Source organism: Heteronotia binoei, chromosome 5 (assembly GCF_032191835.1).
Source record: "Heteronotia binoei isolate CCM8104 ecotype False Entrance Well chromosome 5, APGP_CSIRO_Hbin_v1, whole genome shotgun sequence".
NCBI classification, from domain to species: domain Eukaryota; kingdom Metazoa; phylum Chordata; class Lepidosauria; order Squamata; family Gekkonidae; genus Heteronotia; species Heteronotia binoei.
The window spans coordinates 131069443-131086566 of record NC_083227.1 but is presented as its reverse complement, the minus strand read 5'-3'; the positions used below and the strand labels follow the sequence as shown (position 1 = coordinate 131086566).

Sequence of the window (17124 nt, the reverse complement as noted above, 5' to 3'; positions counted from 1 at the left end):
TTTTAGTGTTTTGTACTCCCTTGCAGAACTCAAAATTCCATTTTTTATAAGAACAAATACCTCTTTTCTTAAAATCCTTATAAAACTCCAAAGTTATAGTTTTGAAAATGTGTTACAGTCTTGACTCTTTTATATTTGCCTTCTGCTTCCTGAAGTGTTGAGGTGCATTGCCTTTTTGTTCTTTCATATTTTCTCTATGACTATTTAGACTAGAAACGGCATCTTAAACGAATGCTCAGATTTTTACTCTTCTTTCAGTAATAGTGCATGGAACTCTCAGTTGTGTGTTGCCCATCCCTGAATTAAATTATTTTAAAACTGAATTTCCTTTCCAAAGTGAACATGTAAACATTTTGTCCCTACACTTCAGAAGGAAGCACAGCAGGACACAAGTGCATGAATTAATTTTTGTTTTATTAAAGCCTGATATACATAATTATTTAAAATATACCCTATCCTTTCTCTGCAGCAGTGGTCCCCAAACTTTGTGGCACCGAGGACCAGCAGGCTGAGGGCACTGAATTTGCCCCTCCCACAGCCACGCAACCTCGCCGCCCCACCCCCCACCATGCAGCCTCACCCCCACCTCGCCGCCCCTCTGCAGCCTCACCACCCCACCCCGCAGCCTTGCCCCCTGCCCCTGCACAGCCTTGCTGCTCCTCCCACGGTGCCTCCAGCACCCTCTGTTTTTACAATTTTAAGGCCAGGGAAGGGGCGAAGTGCCGCCTTCCCCGGCTCTTTAAAGGCTGACAAACCCCGCCGCCTTCCTGCCGATCGGCAGCGAAAACCTTCAGAGCAGCAGCAGGCAACCCGCTGAAGAAGTGGCGCCTCCCTTGTCTCCTTCCCCCCACACCCAGGAAGGAAGTGGAGAGAAGACAAGGGCAGCGGTGCTTCTTCAGCGGGTCGCCCACTGCTGCTATGAAGGTTTTCGCTGATGATCGGCGGGGTGGGGCAGGATTTGTCAGCCTTTAAAGAGCTGGGGAAGGCGGTGCTTTGCCCCTTCCCTGGCCTTAAAATCATAAAAACGGAGGGTGCTGGAGGTGCCGTGGGAGCGGCGGAGAGGCTGCAGGAGGGGCGGCGAGGCTACAGGGGGGTCGGGGGAGGAGGCTGCGGCCCAGTTGCCAACAGGCCACAGATCGGTAGTGGTCTGCGGCCCGGGGGTTAGGGACCCCTGCTCGGCAGGGTTGCCACTTTTGGACAGCCTCTGCTGGCTGCAACAATATGGGTAACTCCACCCTGGCTTGAAACTCAGCCAGTGTCATACCAACCTTATTTATCTAAGTTTGCGCACAAAACTTTGCTGAGAGGTTCCAAACCTCATTCCCCCTGTGCCATATAATAATAAAGAGTCCAGCTCATGCCACGAAACACCAAAAGCGTGAGCTGTTGTCCTACAAAAAAACCCCTCCCTTCATCCTTTGTGTTAACATCCAATTTACCCCCCCCCCCAAAAAAAGAGCCAAGCAACTCCTGTTGCAGATTATCCAAAAAGACACTGCAGTTGCAAATGTTGAACATATACAGTGAGACCTAGAAAACCTGATACTCATAAGGGAGATGTTTACACCCGTCACTCACCGTAGTATCTTGTACCAGTCCCTGCTGACCTTTTACTTTGTATCTTGCTACTTCTATTTATGTAGTCTCCAAACACCTTCCCAAACCCCTGTCTGTAAAATTCCATGATCACAGAATTATACCACTCCTTAACAGGCTGCAGATTTTTATTGATATATATGCCAGATGCTATGCCTGGGTTTAGTATGAGAAGTCTATATTTTGGAAATTCTTCACATTGTTTTGAATGTGCTTTTCATAGCATAAAATGTAGATACCTTCAGTTGGGTATGTAAGATCCTAAGACAGGATAGAATCTAAGGGCCAAACTACATGTGAAGTGTGTTCAGAACTCCAACATACAGTTAAGCTGGAAAATATCAGCTATGGGGATTGGGTCCACTGAATTGGGGAAAGTAGCTTAGTTCTTTACTTCTGATATTTCAGCATTCAGAAATGCCTTCCCATGATGTTTTAAGCCCCAGAAAAGGGGGGCAGAGTGTTAGATACTGATTTTGATACATGAGGAAGCATGATGCATAGTGATCAGGTCGCTTTATTGTGATTACAGCATGGTAACTGGAAGTAAGAAGATTGGCTAACTGAGTCAGTGGGGCCAACTATATACAGTTCTAGTTCTCGTGCCAATACGCCATTGGATCATTTGAACCAGTAGGGGCCAATGATTGGTTCCAGGGAGCGAGATTTGGATCCTACTTCCTATTGTCTCCGTGTCCCCAAGCTCAGTCCCAAAGGCTCCAATGAGCCAGGCAGGAACTAGCAAACACCACAGCTGTAGCATAGCTTCACATACATAACAGGAAGACAGATAAGTAGTCAGTCTTTTTTGCTTTATAAGGTTTAAGCAGCCCAGTGAGGGTATTTTCAGTTGCAGAAGCATTACCTCCATAGTGGACTTGATCCCTATAGCTGCCTTTTTCAGATAAATTACATGTCTAGAGTGACAGGCATCAACTTGGACCGGGCGTTGCAAGCTGTGGCAGATTGGATTAGGTCGAGTGGGCTGAAATTGAATCCAGCAAAGATAGAGGTCCTTTGCCTAGGGCACGGTGGTCCAGAGGGAGGGATCTCCCTTCCAGCTTTTGACAGCGCATCACTGGTACCAGTGCGCAGGGTCAGGAGCTTGGGAGTGCTACTGGAGTCTTCCTTGACAATGGAGGCCTAGATAGCAGCCACTGCCAAATCCGCCTTCTTTCATCTTAGGCGGGCAAGGCAGTCGGCTCCCTTCCTGGAGCGCAATGACCTGGCAACAGTGATCCATGCAACAGTCACCTCGAGGCTAGATTACTCTAATGCCCTCTACATGGGGCTGCCCCTGTGCCGAACTCGGAAACTGCAGCTAGTGCAGAATGCAGCAGCCAGGCTGCTATTGGGCCTACCTCGGTGGGAACATGTGCAGCCTAGGCTGCGGGAGCTGCGTTGGCTGCCAATTGTATATCGAGTTCATTACAAGGTGCTGGTTATTACCTTTAAAGCCCTATATGGCCGAGGACCTGCCTACCTTAGGGACCGCCTCTCTCCATATGTTCCCCAGAGAGCACTACAATCCAGTTCACAAAACCTTCTGGAAGTACCTGGGCCAAAAGAGGCCAAACTAAAAACAACTAGAGAACAGGCCTTCTCTGTAAAAGCACCCCAATGGTGGAACCAGCTGCCGGAAGAGGTGCGGGCCCTGCAGGATCTTGGCCAATTCCGTAGGGCCTGCAAAACCGCCCTCTTCCGGCTAGCCTTCTAAGATGGAGCTTGGAATAAACATCACACCATCATTAATATAACTGAGATAGTAGCACTATTAGATTATATTTTTAGACTGTTTTTAGATTATTTAAATACTTAATTGTTAACTGTATTGAACTGTATAATCTTGTTTTACTGTTTTAATATGGCTCTTGCCATGTCCTGTAAGCCGCCCTGAGCCTGCCTCGGCAGGGAGGGTGGGGTATAAATAAATTTTTATTATTATTATTATTATTATTATTATTATTATTATTATTATTATTAATGGGTAGTGAACTGTGAATCAGAATGAAATGTGAATGAGTCACCAAGCACCAAGTTTCTGCTTGCTAATGAGCTTACTTCAGCAGACCACGGGGGGGGGGGGGGGGGCGGGTGTCATCTGTAGAAAATATGCATACATGGGTGATGGGCTAATCCATTTTGCTCCCCCCTCCATATCTAACATTTTAAGAGAGAAGGAAAATGAAACCTCCCCACAAGTCTTTACTGGTCCCCCAGATGCTGGGATAATAATATTAACTTACTTTACATAATTTTCTAAAGAATACTCAGATAACAATGTAAAGCAATGCTAGATAATGCAAAGTAGTGGTAGATTTTTCATCATTAGTATATTTTTCATCATTTAAATAATTTCATTAAAAGGTTAATGTATCATTAATAAGTTACTATGCTATTGAGTTTCTGTCACGTCCTTCTTTGCACCCTTCTGCTTTGTTGTATGTATTTAACTTCAAAAGCTTTATTGCAAGCTAAAAAGGACATTTTCATAGGAGGCCCTTGTTATAACATTGGCAGAACATCAATGGGTGGTTTGTAGTCCCAAAAGGTTTTTTTTTTAATGTGGAAAGGTTTTAAATCCTTATGTTTTGGCAAAGCTCCAAATGTGTAATTATTTTCTTTCTACTCTATTAAAAAAGAACCTGTGGTTTCATTATGATATGGTGTTATTAATTCCTTCAAACTCACATTGTGGTTGGTGCTACATTGTGCTGCATGGACAGTATTTACACCATATGTAATTGTATTTAATTGCCAAATGGATCATCCTCTCTCTCTATATATATAAAGCTTTAAAGGTTCTTTGGGATTCTTTCTAATGGAAAATATTGTTCAGATTATGATTGTTGTAGTAATGATGGTATCTCTATTTTACAGTAGTATTTGTGTATCATGCTGGTACTAGCTGGAACTGGCATGCTGGGTTTTTGTTGAATTTAGAATTATGTTGGATAAAACTACAGGAAATCACATATTGTAGGAATAAAAGATTGCCAAGTTTTAGATGTCCTCAGCAATCACTGCATGTCCTGCTGCACAATAGCAAATATAAAATAAATCGCAATACAATGGTTGTTTCAGTAAATAAAATAAGTGTATATAGTCTAGACTGCCACACAAAACAAACTTTTTGAAAACTTGTGTACCATTTTGTTTATTAAAGCATTCAGATTCTGCTTTTCTCTTTGTTCAAGGCAGAACTGATCTAAATTAAAAACACTTTAAACTGATTCTCATATAAATTTTAGTTTCAAATAAAAACATACTGGAAAGTGAGAAAAACCATTGTAATAGGGAAAAGCACTTTATTTAGTCTGTACCCTGTTGTTTTTCTTAATGCCAAATATATGGATTACTGTCATCCATGGAAAATGAATTTTGGCTTATTTTCTTTAATTTTAATTTGAATAAAAATTTCCTGTATACTACTTCTGTTACATCATATTATCTATAGGTACTTTATTTCTCTATTAAATGCATTTATAAACCACCTTTCTCATTTTGATTGAAAGCAGATTATAATCTATAAAAACCAACCAACATAAACATTAAAGAAACAGTACAATAGGACTAGGATTACATAGCAATGCAGAAGAAAACTAAGGTACGGCATACCATAAACAATGTACAAAATGGATCACAAAAATAGAAGACAGTAAAGATAAGTAATATCTATGATCAGGGCTTTTTTAATAGAAAAAGCCCAGCAAAAACTCATTTGCATATTAAGCCACACTCCCTGATGTCACCATTGTTTCACATAAGGCTTTTTTGTAGAAAAAGCCCAGCAGGGAACTCATTTGCATATTAGGCCACACACCCCGACACCAAACCAGCCAGAACTGTGTTCCTGTGCGTTCCTCCTCAAAAAAAGCCGTCTATGATAAATATTGCAATAGATTATAATCTTATTCCATGCCCTCTGTAACTGTTCCATAGGGTTGCCAGCTAGCAAGAGGAGCTCCAGACATGTGACAAGGTGCTTCTCTAGGAATTGCTGAGAATCCTATAGTAAAACTAGAGATTGTCAAATTATTCCTAGCACAACATGGTTTTCCACAGAAGTGACATGAACTGTGCCAAAAGTTGTCGAGCTTTAACATCCTCAGCCCTGAGCTATATAGTGACTAATATTTTGGCTGATTCTGCTCAGCAATTATTATTCAAGCCAATCCCAGTTCTGTACCTCAGTTGGTTTTTCAGAAGGGGCTTAAACAACAGTATGTGAAAGCCAGGGATGGACTTGGTCACTGCTGTAAATGCATCAAAAAGTGTGCAACTAACAGCAAACAATATAGCGCAGTGATCTGAATATTGGTGACCCAGCTTTAAACCTTCCTTTGTTGACTATAAAGTTCATAGGGTGAACTTGCTGAAGTCAGAATAAATTATATAAACTTTGAAAAGCATTTTATACTGAAAACTGCCATATACATATTTAATAATGACGTTTTCCTCAATAGATACTATTATTTAATTAATGAATGAGAAAAGAGTTGTCTAAACATCTTTCTCTATCTTATTTTTAACAGCTCTTGATCCTTCAAAAGATCCATGTTTGAAGGTAAAGTGCAGCCCACATAAAGTGTGTGTCACTCATGACTATGAGACAGCCATTTGTGTAAACCGCAAACAGCTAGTACACAGGTAAGGATATGGTGACTTCTTGTTTCAGTTAAACATATCTGATTTACTTAGTAGAATATGGTCAATTTATACAACAGCCCAAATAAGTTTACATTTTGAATGCTTTGGCTACAGCTCAGTGGCTACAAGGTCTGTCTGTTTGTGGCTGTGGTCAGACATCAAGCTGCCTCTAATTTATCTGGGTTTCTTTGAAACGAAGAGTTTTGCTCAAACATCCCCCCCCCCTTAGCCTGTCTTACCATGTGTTCACCCCGTGGTTGATTGATCAGATGTGGCAGCCATGGAGTGAGGCAAGCAGGCAGTTTTTTTCTTAATCATTTGTCTTCTGGGCATGTGCATAGGCACTTATGGGAACTTGTGCTTCAAACTTCTGGCAGGATGGGATGGCTGCAGCTGATGGCCAATGGGATTGCTGGAGGAGGCTGCTGGAATCTGTAGTACAGCGTGGGGAAAGTATTTTTTTTAAACTGTGCTTTTGAAAGCTGGGTGGGGGGAGAGAAAATGAAAAGGGTAAGTCTCATCCTGAGAAGGGAATTCTCTTTGGTCAGCTGGGAGGGGAAGCAGCAAAACCCACAAGTACTGCTTGAAGTGCATATCTGCCTATTCACATGTAGGTAACACAGAAGGGGGAAATGGTGGAAGACCAGGAAGTCAGTGATCTGACTTCCCAGACAGCTTCACAATGCAAGAACAATGACACATCCATAGAAGCACTGTGAAACCGGTAGGATACATAAATACCAGACTTTCTGTGTGTTGAGAATGTCTGGGGTGAGCACAAGGGGGGCTGATGACTGCAGGACAGAAGACAGATGTTGCTGTCTGGATAAGTACTTTAAATCCATTGGGGAGAAGCAACAACAGTTTATCAAAGTACGTGTTTGATTGCAGCTTGTTGTAAAATTTAAGATTCATTTGCCTTCCTAACCTGATATAAGGTATAGTTAGCAAGACTAGGGATATGTAGCTATTATTTTGACAAAGGCTGTGATGCACCCTGTTGCATATCTACTATGTTCAAATATATATTTTTCAGGCATCGTTGGAAACCCATCACATTGTCAAGATCTGAAGTTCCGTATCAAGTGGGTTGCCTTGGATCCTGTGTCTACTTCCCAGACAGTGCTCATCTTCCAACTGTGGCTACATTTACAATGACTTGTGATGTGACCACATAATTTAGGCAACTGACATGATGTGGAATTTCAAACATTGCATTGTGACCAGAGCACCAACCAAGTATAGTGGCACACACATTCTAAAACTGATTTTTAAACCAGGCTTTTGCTTGTGTGTATCTTATTAATACAAAAGAAAAAGTCAGGTATGAAACTATAATACCACAACAGGACATAGTTTCAGCTCTGAATCAATAACAGAGTCCCAGGGAGGCCACAGGAACCGTGACATTGTGCCTGGAGGCAGTTTTATGACAGATGACAGCCAGGGCTTTTTTTTTTTAGCAGGAACACATAGGGATGCAGTTCTGGCTGATTTCTTGTCAGGGGGTGTGGGCTAATATGCAAATGAGTTCCTGCTGGGCTTTTTCTACAAGAAGCCCTGATGACAGCTAATAAAGTGAAGCTTAATCATGAGAAGACAGAAGTGGCACCAGTGGCTGGAAGAACTGACCCAAGATTTGTGGTGTCTTCTGCTCTGGATGGGATTGCAATCCACTTGAAAGTGCAGGTCCAAAGTTTGGGGAAGCTGTTGCACTCAGCCTACTTGCTGGATAAGCAGGTAGTGACTGTAACCTGGAGTGCCTTTGACCAGCAGACTGCTCAGCTTACTATGGACTTTCCTGGGCAGGAAAGATCTAGTTATTGTGATTAGATGAGTGCAATCTGTTGTATGTTGGGCTATCCTTGAAAAGTATTAAGAAGCTTCAGTTGGAATATGTTACAGGGACCGTATCATTCCTTCTTGGTCCAGCTGCATCGGCTCCCAAATTTGTTTGATTAGTTGTTTAGTTTGCTAAGATCAATTTTGCTAGTTGTTTATCATCAATTTGTTTGCACATTTGTGGAAATGTAGAATTTTTTGTTTTAGCTGGATGTTTATTGCTAGTGAGACATGAATATGTAACTTTATGTTTTTATTTCAACTACTACACTTCATATCATTGTTTCATATTTGCTTTTAAGTATTTTCTCGGTTTAGGCTCACGGTAAATTCAGGCAGCCACATATTTTGCCTTAGCATGTGTATTAAACAACCCTTGACTCCCTACCTCACTAAAATGTGTTCCAAAAGTTTATTTTTCTGTAACTCTCAACTGCTACTTTGAATGTTTTTATTCATGCTGGCTCTGCAATTCCAGACAATCAATATAGCATGATACTATATAGCCAATTAGGCTCAATATCACTAATAACTAATGAAGCTTCATTTTGAAAGGGGGGAGCAGAATCCCTAGTTAGCTTAGCAATGGGAACATGGTCCTGTTCCATCCAATAATTATTCTTGTACATTGGGCAAATACTGTGGCCTAGGAAATAAATGACTTGAAAACATTATTTGCAGGCGTAAAATAAAGCATTGGGAAAGTTAGTATCCTCAAGGTACCTGATAAAATGCAGGGTCCCCCAGGGACACTTCCCTTCCCAATGTTATCCAACATCTACATGTGCCCCCTTGCCCAACTAGTGCAGAGTTTCAGGCTAGGGTGTCATCAATATACCAATGATGCCCAGCTATTTATGCTGATGGATGGCTGACCAGATGCTGTTCCCGTGAATTTAGCTGAGGGTTTGGAGGCCATGGTTGGGTGGTTAAAGCAGAGTCAGCTGAAACTGAATCCAGGTAAGATGAAGGTTTTCTGGCAGGTGGGGGGAGCCGAGGTTGGGTTGTCACCTCCCAGCTCTTGATGGTGTGCCCCTATCACTGGTTCCCATTGTCAAGAGTCTGGGCATGATCCTGGATGCCATCTTGTCTATGGAGGCCTAGATTACAAAAGTCGCCAAGCTGGCATTTCTCCAACTGCACCAGGTAAGGCAACTGGTTCCCTACTTGCCTCTCCCCAACCCAGTCACAGTAATCACACAATGCTCACCTCCAGGATAGACTACTGGAATTTGCTCTGTGTGGGCCAACCCTTGTGCCTGATCCAGAAGCTCCAATTGATTCAGAATATGGCTGTGTGGGTTCTTATGGTCCTCAAACTACAGGGCTTTTTTTGAGCAGGAATGTACAGAAACAGAGTTCTGGCTGTCAGGGAGTGTGACCTAATATGCAAATGAGTTCCTTCTGGGCTTTTTCTACAGAAAAACCCTGTGCAAAGTAATGGTGATGTCAGGGGTGTGGCCTAAAATGCAAGTGAGTTCCTGCTGGGCTTTTCCTACAAAGACAGCCCTGTCAAACTGCATACATTCAACCTGTGCTGGCTTCTGGTAGAGCACCAGATTCAGTTCGAGGTTTTGGTTTTAACCTTTAAGACCCTTAGCAGTCAGGGACCCACATACCTTCAGGACTGCCTCTCCTAGTATGCCCCTGGAAGAGCGTTGAGCTGTAATGGTCCTCAGCCTGAGAGAGGTCTGCCTGTCCTCAACTAGGGCTAGGGCCTTTTCAGCCCTGCCCTCTATCTGAGAACTCTGTGTCTGAGAACATGGCGGCGGGCCATGTGTGTGTGTGTGCCAGATTAGGCTCTCCCCACATGACTTCAAATAGAAAAACAATTGTTTGCATGAATTTTGCTGGCCTGATTGTTCTCCCTCGGCAGAGCAATGTTTTTTTTAAGTTGATAATTTTGTATGGCCCGCAAATGATGTCATAAATATCTATATAACCCTTAGCAGAAAAATGGTTCCCCACCCCTGTCATAGGGCTTGCAGCGAAAAGATGTTCTTCCAGGCATTTGGTTGAGGACAGTGATGGTCTGGCATTCTCATACCCACCCCACCTCACTCATACTCTTCCACATTCCCATCACCCAGGGGCTGGTGGGTATTAAAAAAAATCCACCATCTGGATATTACATTGATCTATACTATTGATTTTTTTAGTATTTAATGCTGCTTTAATTTCTTTCAGCTATTGTATATGTTCCTGATGTAAGCCATCAAGCCCTATTCTTAGGGAAGGGTGTGTGTGTATGTGTATGTGTGTGTATGTGTATATATATATATACACACACACACACACACACACACACACACAAGTCTCCTACAAATCAAGCCCCAATCAAAATCCCTGGACCTAGAAACTTGACATTTGGGGAGAACATTCCTTATAGGAAATCTATTGATAAATCTCTCCCTTTAAGATACAATAGGTGTCATCCTACTCACTTAAAGAAGAGTTTGCCTGTTTTACAGCTTATAAGGGCTAAACGTAATTCTACTCATGGGGAAGACTTTGAGATAGAAAAAACCCGCCTCTGTACCCAATTTGCTTCACGTGGATACCCAAAACATATAATTAATGCAGTCTGTAAGCGGGTACAAAATAGATTGGCATGTGATTTTCAATTTTCCCCTTTAGCTTATCCTATTCAGAATGTTCTAAAAAAAAAAATTGGTTTTTAGTGAGAGTTCCTGGATGTGATAACTTTCCTAAAATTGGATATAGGAGGACTAGGAATTTATCGGATTCTTTGATTTGATCTGATTTTAAGAGAACACCTTTGTTTAAAGGGAATGGAGACCATCATAAATGCGGGGCTTGTTCCACTTCCTCATTATCTTTGGACTTGAAAGAGTTCATTCATCCTATTTCAGGCTTTAAGGTCATTTTGCATGACATTACAACTTGTTCCACCGAAGCTTATGTTTATATTATTTTATGTCCGTGCTATAAAATTTATTGTGGCAGTACAAGATGCGCAGTCAGGACACGCGTCTTTGAACACAAGTCTCATGTGAAGAATTTAATTTCTGAAGCTCCTCCCACAGAGCATTTTTGCCAATTTGCACATGATCCTAATGATTTGAGGTTTTTTGTTTTGGAAAAATTTCCTCTACGACTTCAGGGTAAAGCAGATTTGCAGAAATGGCTTCTTAGGCAATAAATGGATTTTTAAATTGAACTCTCTGACACCAAATGGATTGAACAATGACTGGGATCTTTCTTGTTTTTTGTAGCAATGATTTCTTATAGCAACAATTTTCTGTTAGTATTAATTGTATGCAAGTTCTATTGTGGATCTCTGTGGATATTGTGTCTGTAATTCTGTGACTTAAGTGTCCAAGTATGTTTCTTTAAGAGTTGAGTTAATGTTTAACACCTGTTCGTATATATATCATGTATGGTGCAGCCGTGTGGTGCCGTTCAATTTGCCGGAAAAAAGTTCAGCTATGGCTGTGATTGAATTTTTCAGGAATTGTGAAGATTTGTAATTTTGTAATTTTGCTTGTTATATTTTATTGAATTCTGTTCCTTAGCTTGCGGGTGAACTTTTGATATTATCTTTTATGCAGCTTGTTAAAGCCCCAGGTGAAAAAGGGTGATATGCGCTTCCCTGTTGCTTTATTGTGCTGTGCTGCCCATGCAAAATAGCGGTTTACCGCTTTTTGTGTTTACACCTTCCTGGCTGAAAGGATTACAGAATTGCGCTGTGCCGCTAATGTGAAATAACGATATGTCGCTTGTCGTCAATACTTTCCTGGCTGAAAGAATCGCCATAACTTTGGACTTTCACTTCACAGCTTCATAAGGTTTTCCTTGGATGTCCATTATCAAGATACATACTTGTATTGAATGAGAGGATTGTGTGTTCAGGGCACTTTGTTACTGTATTTATTAGTATTGTTTATTATGCAATAAGTTATTCATATAAAGTTTTCATAATTGAGGTTGGTTCTGCGTGGATGCCTTTGGGCTTCATCCCTACTTGACTTTTCCACGTTACTCTTTGTGTTTCTCAATCTTCCTGTGGAGCCTGGATGGTCTGAGTTACATTTACAGGAAACTGCTGACAACATGCCATACCTCATCCCCACACACCCCTAAAACAGTTGGAACACAGAGGTCATTTGCATATGTGGCCTGTTGGGTCCTCACCCACAACATTCTAAATAGTATGCATTTCCTATTGGGAGTCACTGAATGTTCCCTGAGGTACAATGCACACCCATTTTCCTCTAAAAGTTCACTAGGGATTTTGCATAAAAGTCAGTATGGAAACTGAGCTTTCAAATGAACAAGGGAAAGCAGTGCATGACTTTTCAAGAGCCCATTTGGAAGTGAACCTCTCACATGAACATGCCAAAGTGTCCACTGCACCATTGCTACCTCAGGCCAACTCCCCCCCCACACACACACACACCTCTCACAGCCATCACCTCTTACTGCCCTCAAGAAAACTCCTGGCAGATGTCATGTAAGATATACCAACACTACAAGGACGAAGCAACTTAGAGATGCAGCAAAAAAATTAGCAACTAGTACTTACATACCCTAATGAAGCACATAACAAAATGTTATGTGATTGGGGCACATCTTGTAGTGTAATGTAATGTAAAATTTTATTTATATCCCGCCCTCCCCCGCCAGAGCAGGCTCAGGGCGGCTTACAACATTTAAAATGAACAATACAATAATAAAACATTAAGAACACATTAAAACCAATCAGTGATTAAAACATTCCTAGACTAACAGTGGCGGTAAGCATTATTAATTTAGCAGTAAACATTGGTACCATCATTAGTGAACGCCTGTTTGAAGAGGGCGGTCTTGCAGGCCCTGCGGAACTGATCTAAGTTCCGCAGGGCCCGCACCTCCTCTGGGAGCTGGTTCCAGAGTTGTGGGGCTGCGGCGGAAAAGGCCCGAGTGCGGGTGCTTTGCAGTTTTACTTCTTTCGGCCCAGGGATATTCAGTTTATTTTTGCCTACTGACCTCAGTGCTCTCTGGGGCTCATATGGGGAGAGACGGTCCCTCAGGTAGGTCGGTCCTTGGCCATATAGGGCTTTAAAGGTTATGACCAGCACTTTGTACCGGATCCGGTATACGATCGGCAGCCAGTGCAGTCCGCGCAGCCCAGGCCGTATATGCCTCCATCTTGGAAGACCAAGTAGTAGCCTGGCTGCTGCATTCTGCACTAGCTGCAGTTCCCGGGTCCGGTATAGAGGCAGCCCCATGTAGAGAGCATTACAGTAGTCCAGTCTTGAGGTGACCGTCGCATGGATCACCATCGCTAGGTCCTGCCGCTCTAGGAAAGGGGCCAACTGCCTCGCCCGCCTCAGATGAAAGAATGCTGACTTGGCAGTGGCTGTTATCTGGGCCTCCATTGATAATGAAGGCTCCAGTAAAACACCCAGGCTCTTCACCCGTTGCGCCGTCTTCAGTGGCGCCCCGTCAAAGGCCGGGAGAGATATTTCCTTCCCCAGAGTGCCACGACCCACCTGGAGAACCTCTGTCTTCGCTGGATTCAACTTCAGCCCGCTCAGTCTGAGCCACGTTGCAACAGCCTGCAAAGCCCGGTCCAGGTTCCCCGGGGCGGAGGCGGGCCGGCCGTCCATTAGTAGATAGAGCTGGGTGTCATCTGCATATTGATGGCAACCCAGCCCAAATCTCCGGGCAATCTGGGCGAGGGGGCGCATATAGATGTTGAATAACATCGGGGAGAGAACTGCTCCCTGGGGCACCCCACAATCTAGTGTGCGCCTCTGGGATCGCTCACCCCCAATTGCCACCCTCTGTCCCCGACCCATGAGGAAGGAGGAAAGCCATTGTAAGGCCAGCCCCTCTACCCCTATGTCGGCGAGGCGGTGAATCAGCAGCTGATGGTCGACTGTATCAAATGCAGCCGACAGGTCTAATAACATCAGTATTGCCACACCGCCTCGATCCAGTTGCCGCTGGAGGTCATCCACCAAGGCGACCAGGACCGTCTCCGCCCCATGGCCCGGCCGGAAGCCAGACTGGCACGGGTCTAAGACAGAAGCGTCATCTAGAAATCTCTGTAGCTGCAACGCCACTGCCCTCTCGATAATTTTACCTAAAAATGGTAAATTAGACACCGGTCGGTAGTTTGCCAATTCAGCCGGGTCTGCTCTCTTGTGAAAGAGAAAGCCTTAAGAGTATTACATAGAAAACAAAAACATGAAAGCATTACATGTATTGGGTCTTATGTACAGATGAGAGTTAATTCTTGGTATACTGACAATTAAATATCCAGCTATTTGTTTACTATATTGATAACTGCTGGTGTTGTCATGACAAACTAAAGAGGCCAGTGCTTGAAATAAAGTGTTGTTGCTGGAGGTTTTTTAAATAAAAAAATCTGGGCAAGTTCCCAGATAAAACAGCTGTCCTTCTAAATTGCAAATCAGAGAATTCTGTTGATTAGAGAAGCAGGAGGTGGCTATGACAACTGCATTTATCCCCCCAAAAAGTGAAGCTAATCTTTTTCTTTCAGAAAAGTATCTAATTCCACTAGTTAGTTAGTTCCCTGTGGCAAATAAAAGCAGTACAATTATTTCCTCCAAGCTTGCAAAACTATATTTACATCGCTCCTAATCTATTGAGTGTTTGATCCAAGCTGTGCCTAAAAGGAAATCCAGGAAGGAAAGAGATTAATCATCACAATAATTTCTAATCTTTGGCTGTTTTTAAGAACTGAACTGGGAGTATGGGCATTACAAATTCATCTCTGCTTGTCCTGTTTGGGCTTTTTTTTTTTAAAAAAAAATACAAAGCGTGGTTTTTTGACAGAGTGTTACAGCTTATTTATTATATTTTAAAACACAATTTGCATTTTCTTTTAAGATGTGTTGAACATGGAGCCTATATAATTTGACAGTATATCATTAATCTGGTTTTTTAAATCTCTTATATGTCTCCATATTTCCTTATTTTACTTTTGTGGTTTGCCAGAATGTTAATTAAGAATTGGCTTAAATCCAAGCACTCATTTGGAGAAGGTTTCTTCCTGTCTGACCCTTGCTTTATTATAGCCAAAGCAAGATGAAATAGGAGTTGAAACAATTCTCCTTTAATTCTGAGCAATGTTTATATGAGATGCTAAAAGGTCTGACTATATAAACAACCATTTCTCATGTGTGGCACTATGGTAAAATGTGGAACTGACAACTAACAATAATATTCCTTGCAATCATAAGAACTCTACTGAATCTGGGCCAGTAGCCATCCAGTGGCTTACAGGAAGCCCCAGAGCCGGATTAACAATGAGGCAATTGAGGCAATTGCCTATGGGCCCCACCTACTTGATAGGCCCTGGTGGTGAGAACTGGGGATGGGGCTTTAGATCTTTTTCTTTTCAAGCCTCTGTTATAAATTGGGACCAAGTCTCTCAAGGCTTGTTGAAATCTGAGCCAAACTAGTGGGCAGTTGCAGCTAGCTGTAGGAGGGCTGGCTCCCTCCCCTCCCCCTGCCCCATCCTGGTGGGGCTTCTGCTCATCAGCTCTGTTCTGAGTTCTTTACATTTGCTCCCCCCCCCCTTTTTGGTTTAAAGGAAAAAGTGCCAGCTTTTCTGGCTTCTAGGTGTTTGGCATCTTACTGCCATCTTAAACTACTTGATGCTTTTTTGCCCAGCTGTGATTTGCATTTTTTTTAAAAAAGTTGATTGCTCTTTTGCTGTAGTGAGTTTTGGAGAGCAGACCTGCAGATGAATCCTGCGCCCCCCCCATCCCCTCGGTGCTGCAGAGTCTTGTGTTTGAATGCAAGTTATTTACATTTCAGACGTTATAGAGTATGGATATGATGTATTGTAGCTTATATCCAATAAGGAACTGTTTCATGTGGCCATATTGTGGCTCGGGAGCCACATGTGGCTCTTTCACACATATTGTGTGGCTCTCCAAGCCCCCTCTGCCCCATCAGCCAGCTTGTAGAAGGCATTTTTCTCTTTAAATCACTTCCCCAAACCAAGCCACTTCCCCAAACTTGGAGAATTTAAAGTTGCTTTCTTGCATTTAAAGTTGTTTTCTTTCCACCTCCCTCCCTTCATCTATTTTCCTTCCTTCCTTCCTTCCTTCCTTCCTTCCTTCCTTCCTTCCTTCCTTCCTTCCTTCCTTCCTTCCTTCCTTCCTTCCTTCCTGACTTCCTTCCTGACTTCCTGTAGCTCTCAAATAACTGATATTCATGTCTTGTGGCTCTCAAACATCTGACATTAATTCTATGTGGCTCTTATCATAGAATCATAGAGACAGTGTGCGATTTCAATAAAAAAGGCCAACGCCATGCTGGGAATTATTAGGAAGGGAATTGAAAACAAATCAGCCAGTATCATAATGCCCCTGTATAAATCAATGGTTCAGTCTCATTTGGAATACTGTGTGCAATTCGGGTCACCGCACCTCAAAAAGGATATTATAGCATTGGAAAAAGTCCAGAAAAGGGCAACTAGAATGATTAAAGGGTTGGAACACTTTCCCTAGGAAGAAAGGTTAAAACGCTTGGGGCTCTTTAGCTTGGAGAAACGTCGACTGCGGGGTGACATGATAGAGGTTTACAAGATTATGCATGGGATGGAGAAAGTAGAGAAAGAAGTACTTTTCTCCCTTTCTCACAATACAAGAACTCGTGGGCATTCAATGAAATTGCTGAGCAGTCAGGTTAAAACGGATAAAAGGAAATGCTTCTTCACCCAAAGGGTGATTAACATGTGGAATTCACTGCCACAGGAGGTGGTGGCGGCTACAAGCATAGCCAGCTTCAAGAGGGGGTTAGATAAAAATATGGAGCAGAGGGGTGTGTGTGTGTGTGTGTGTGTGTGTATATATATATATATATATATATATATATATATATATATATTTGGCCATTTTGTGACACAGAGAGTTGGACTGGATGGGCCATTGACCTGATCCAACATGGCTTCTCTTATGTTCTTAGATCCTTTTTGCACATACTACTGCCAAGACAAGTTTCCCCCATCCTATAATGATCCATTTGATTTTTCCTACCTAAATGCAGAACTTT

General features: G+C 42.5%; 1 protein-coding gene across 1 annotated transcript in view; it reads left to right on the top strand.

Moving 5' to 3' along the window:
- The window catches only part of SPOCK1 (SPARC (osteonectin), cwcv and kazal like domains proteoglycan 1), a 975317-nt gene that overhangs the window by 488707 nt on the left and 469486 nt on the right, over positions 1-17124 (top strand). The window contains exon 4 of the mRNA XM_060240415.1: positions 6132-6246. Coding sequence (XP_060096398.1) covers positions 6132-6246 — 115 coding nt within the window. The remainder of the gene's footprint in view (positions 1-6131; positions 6247-17124) is intronic.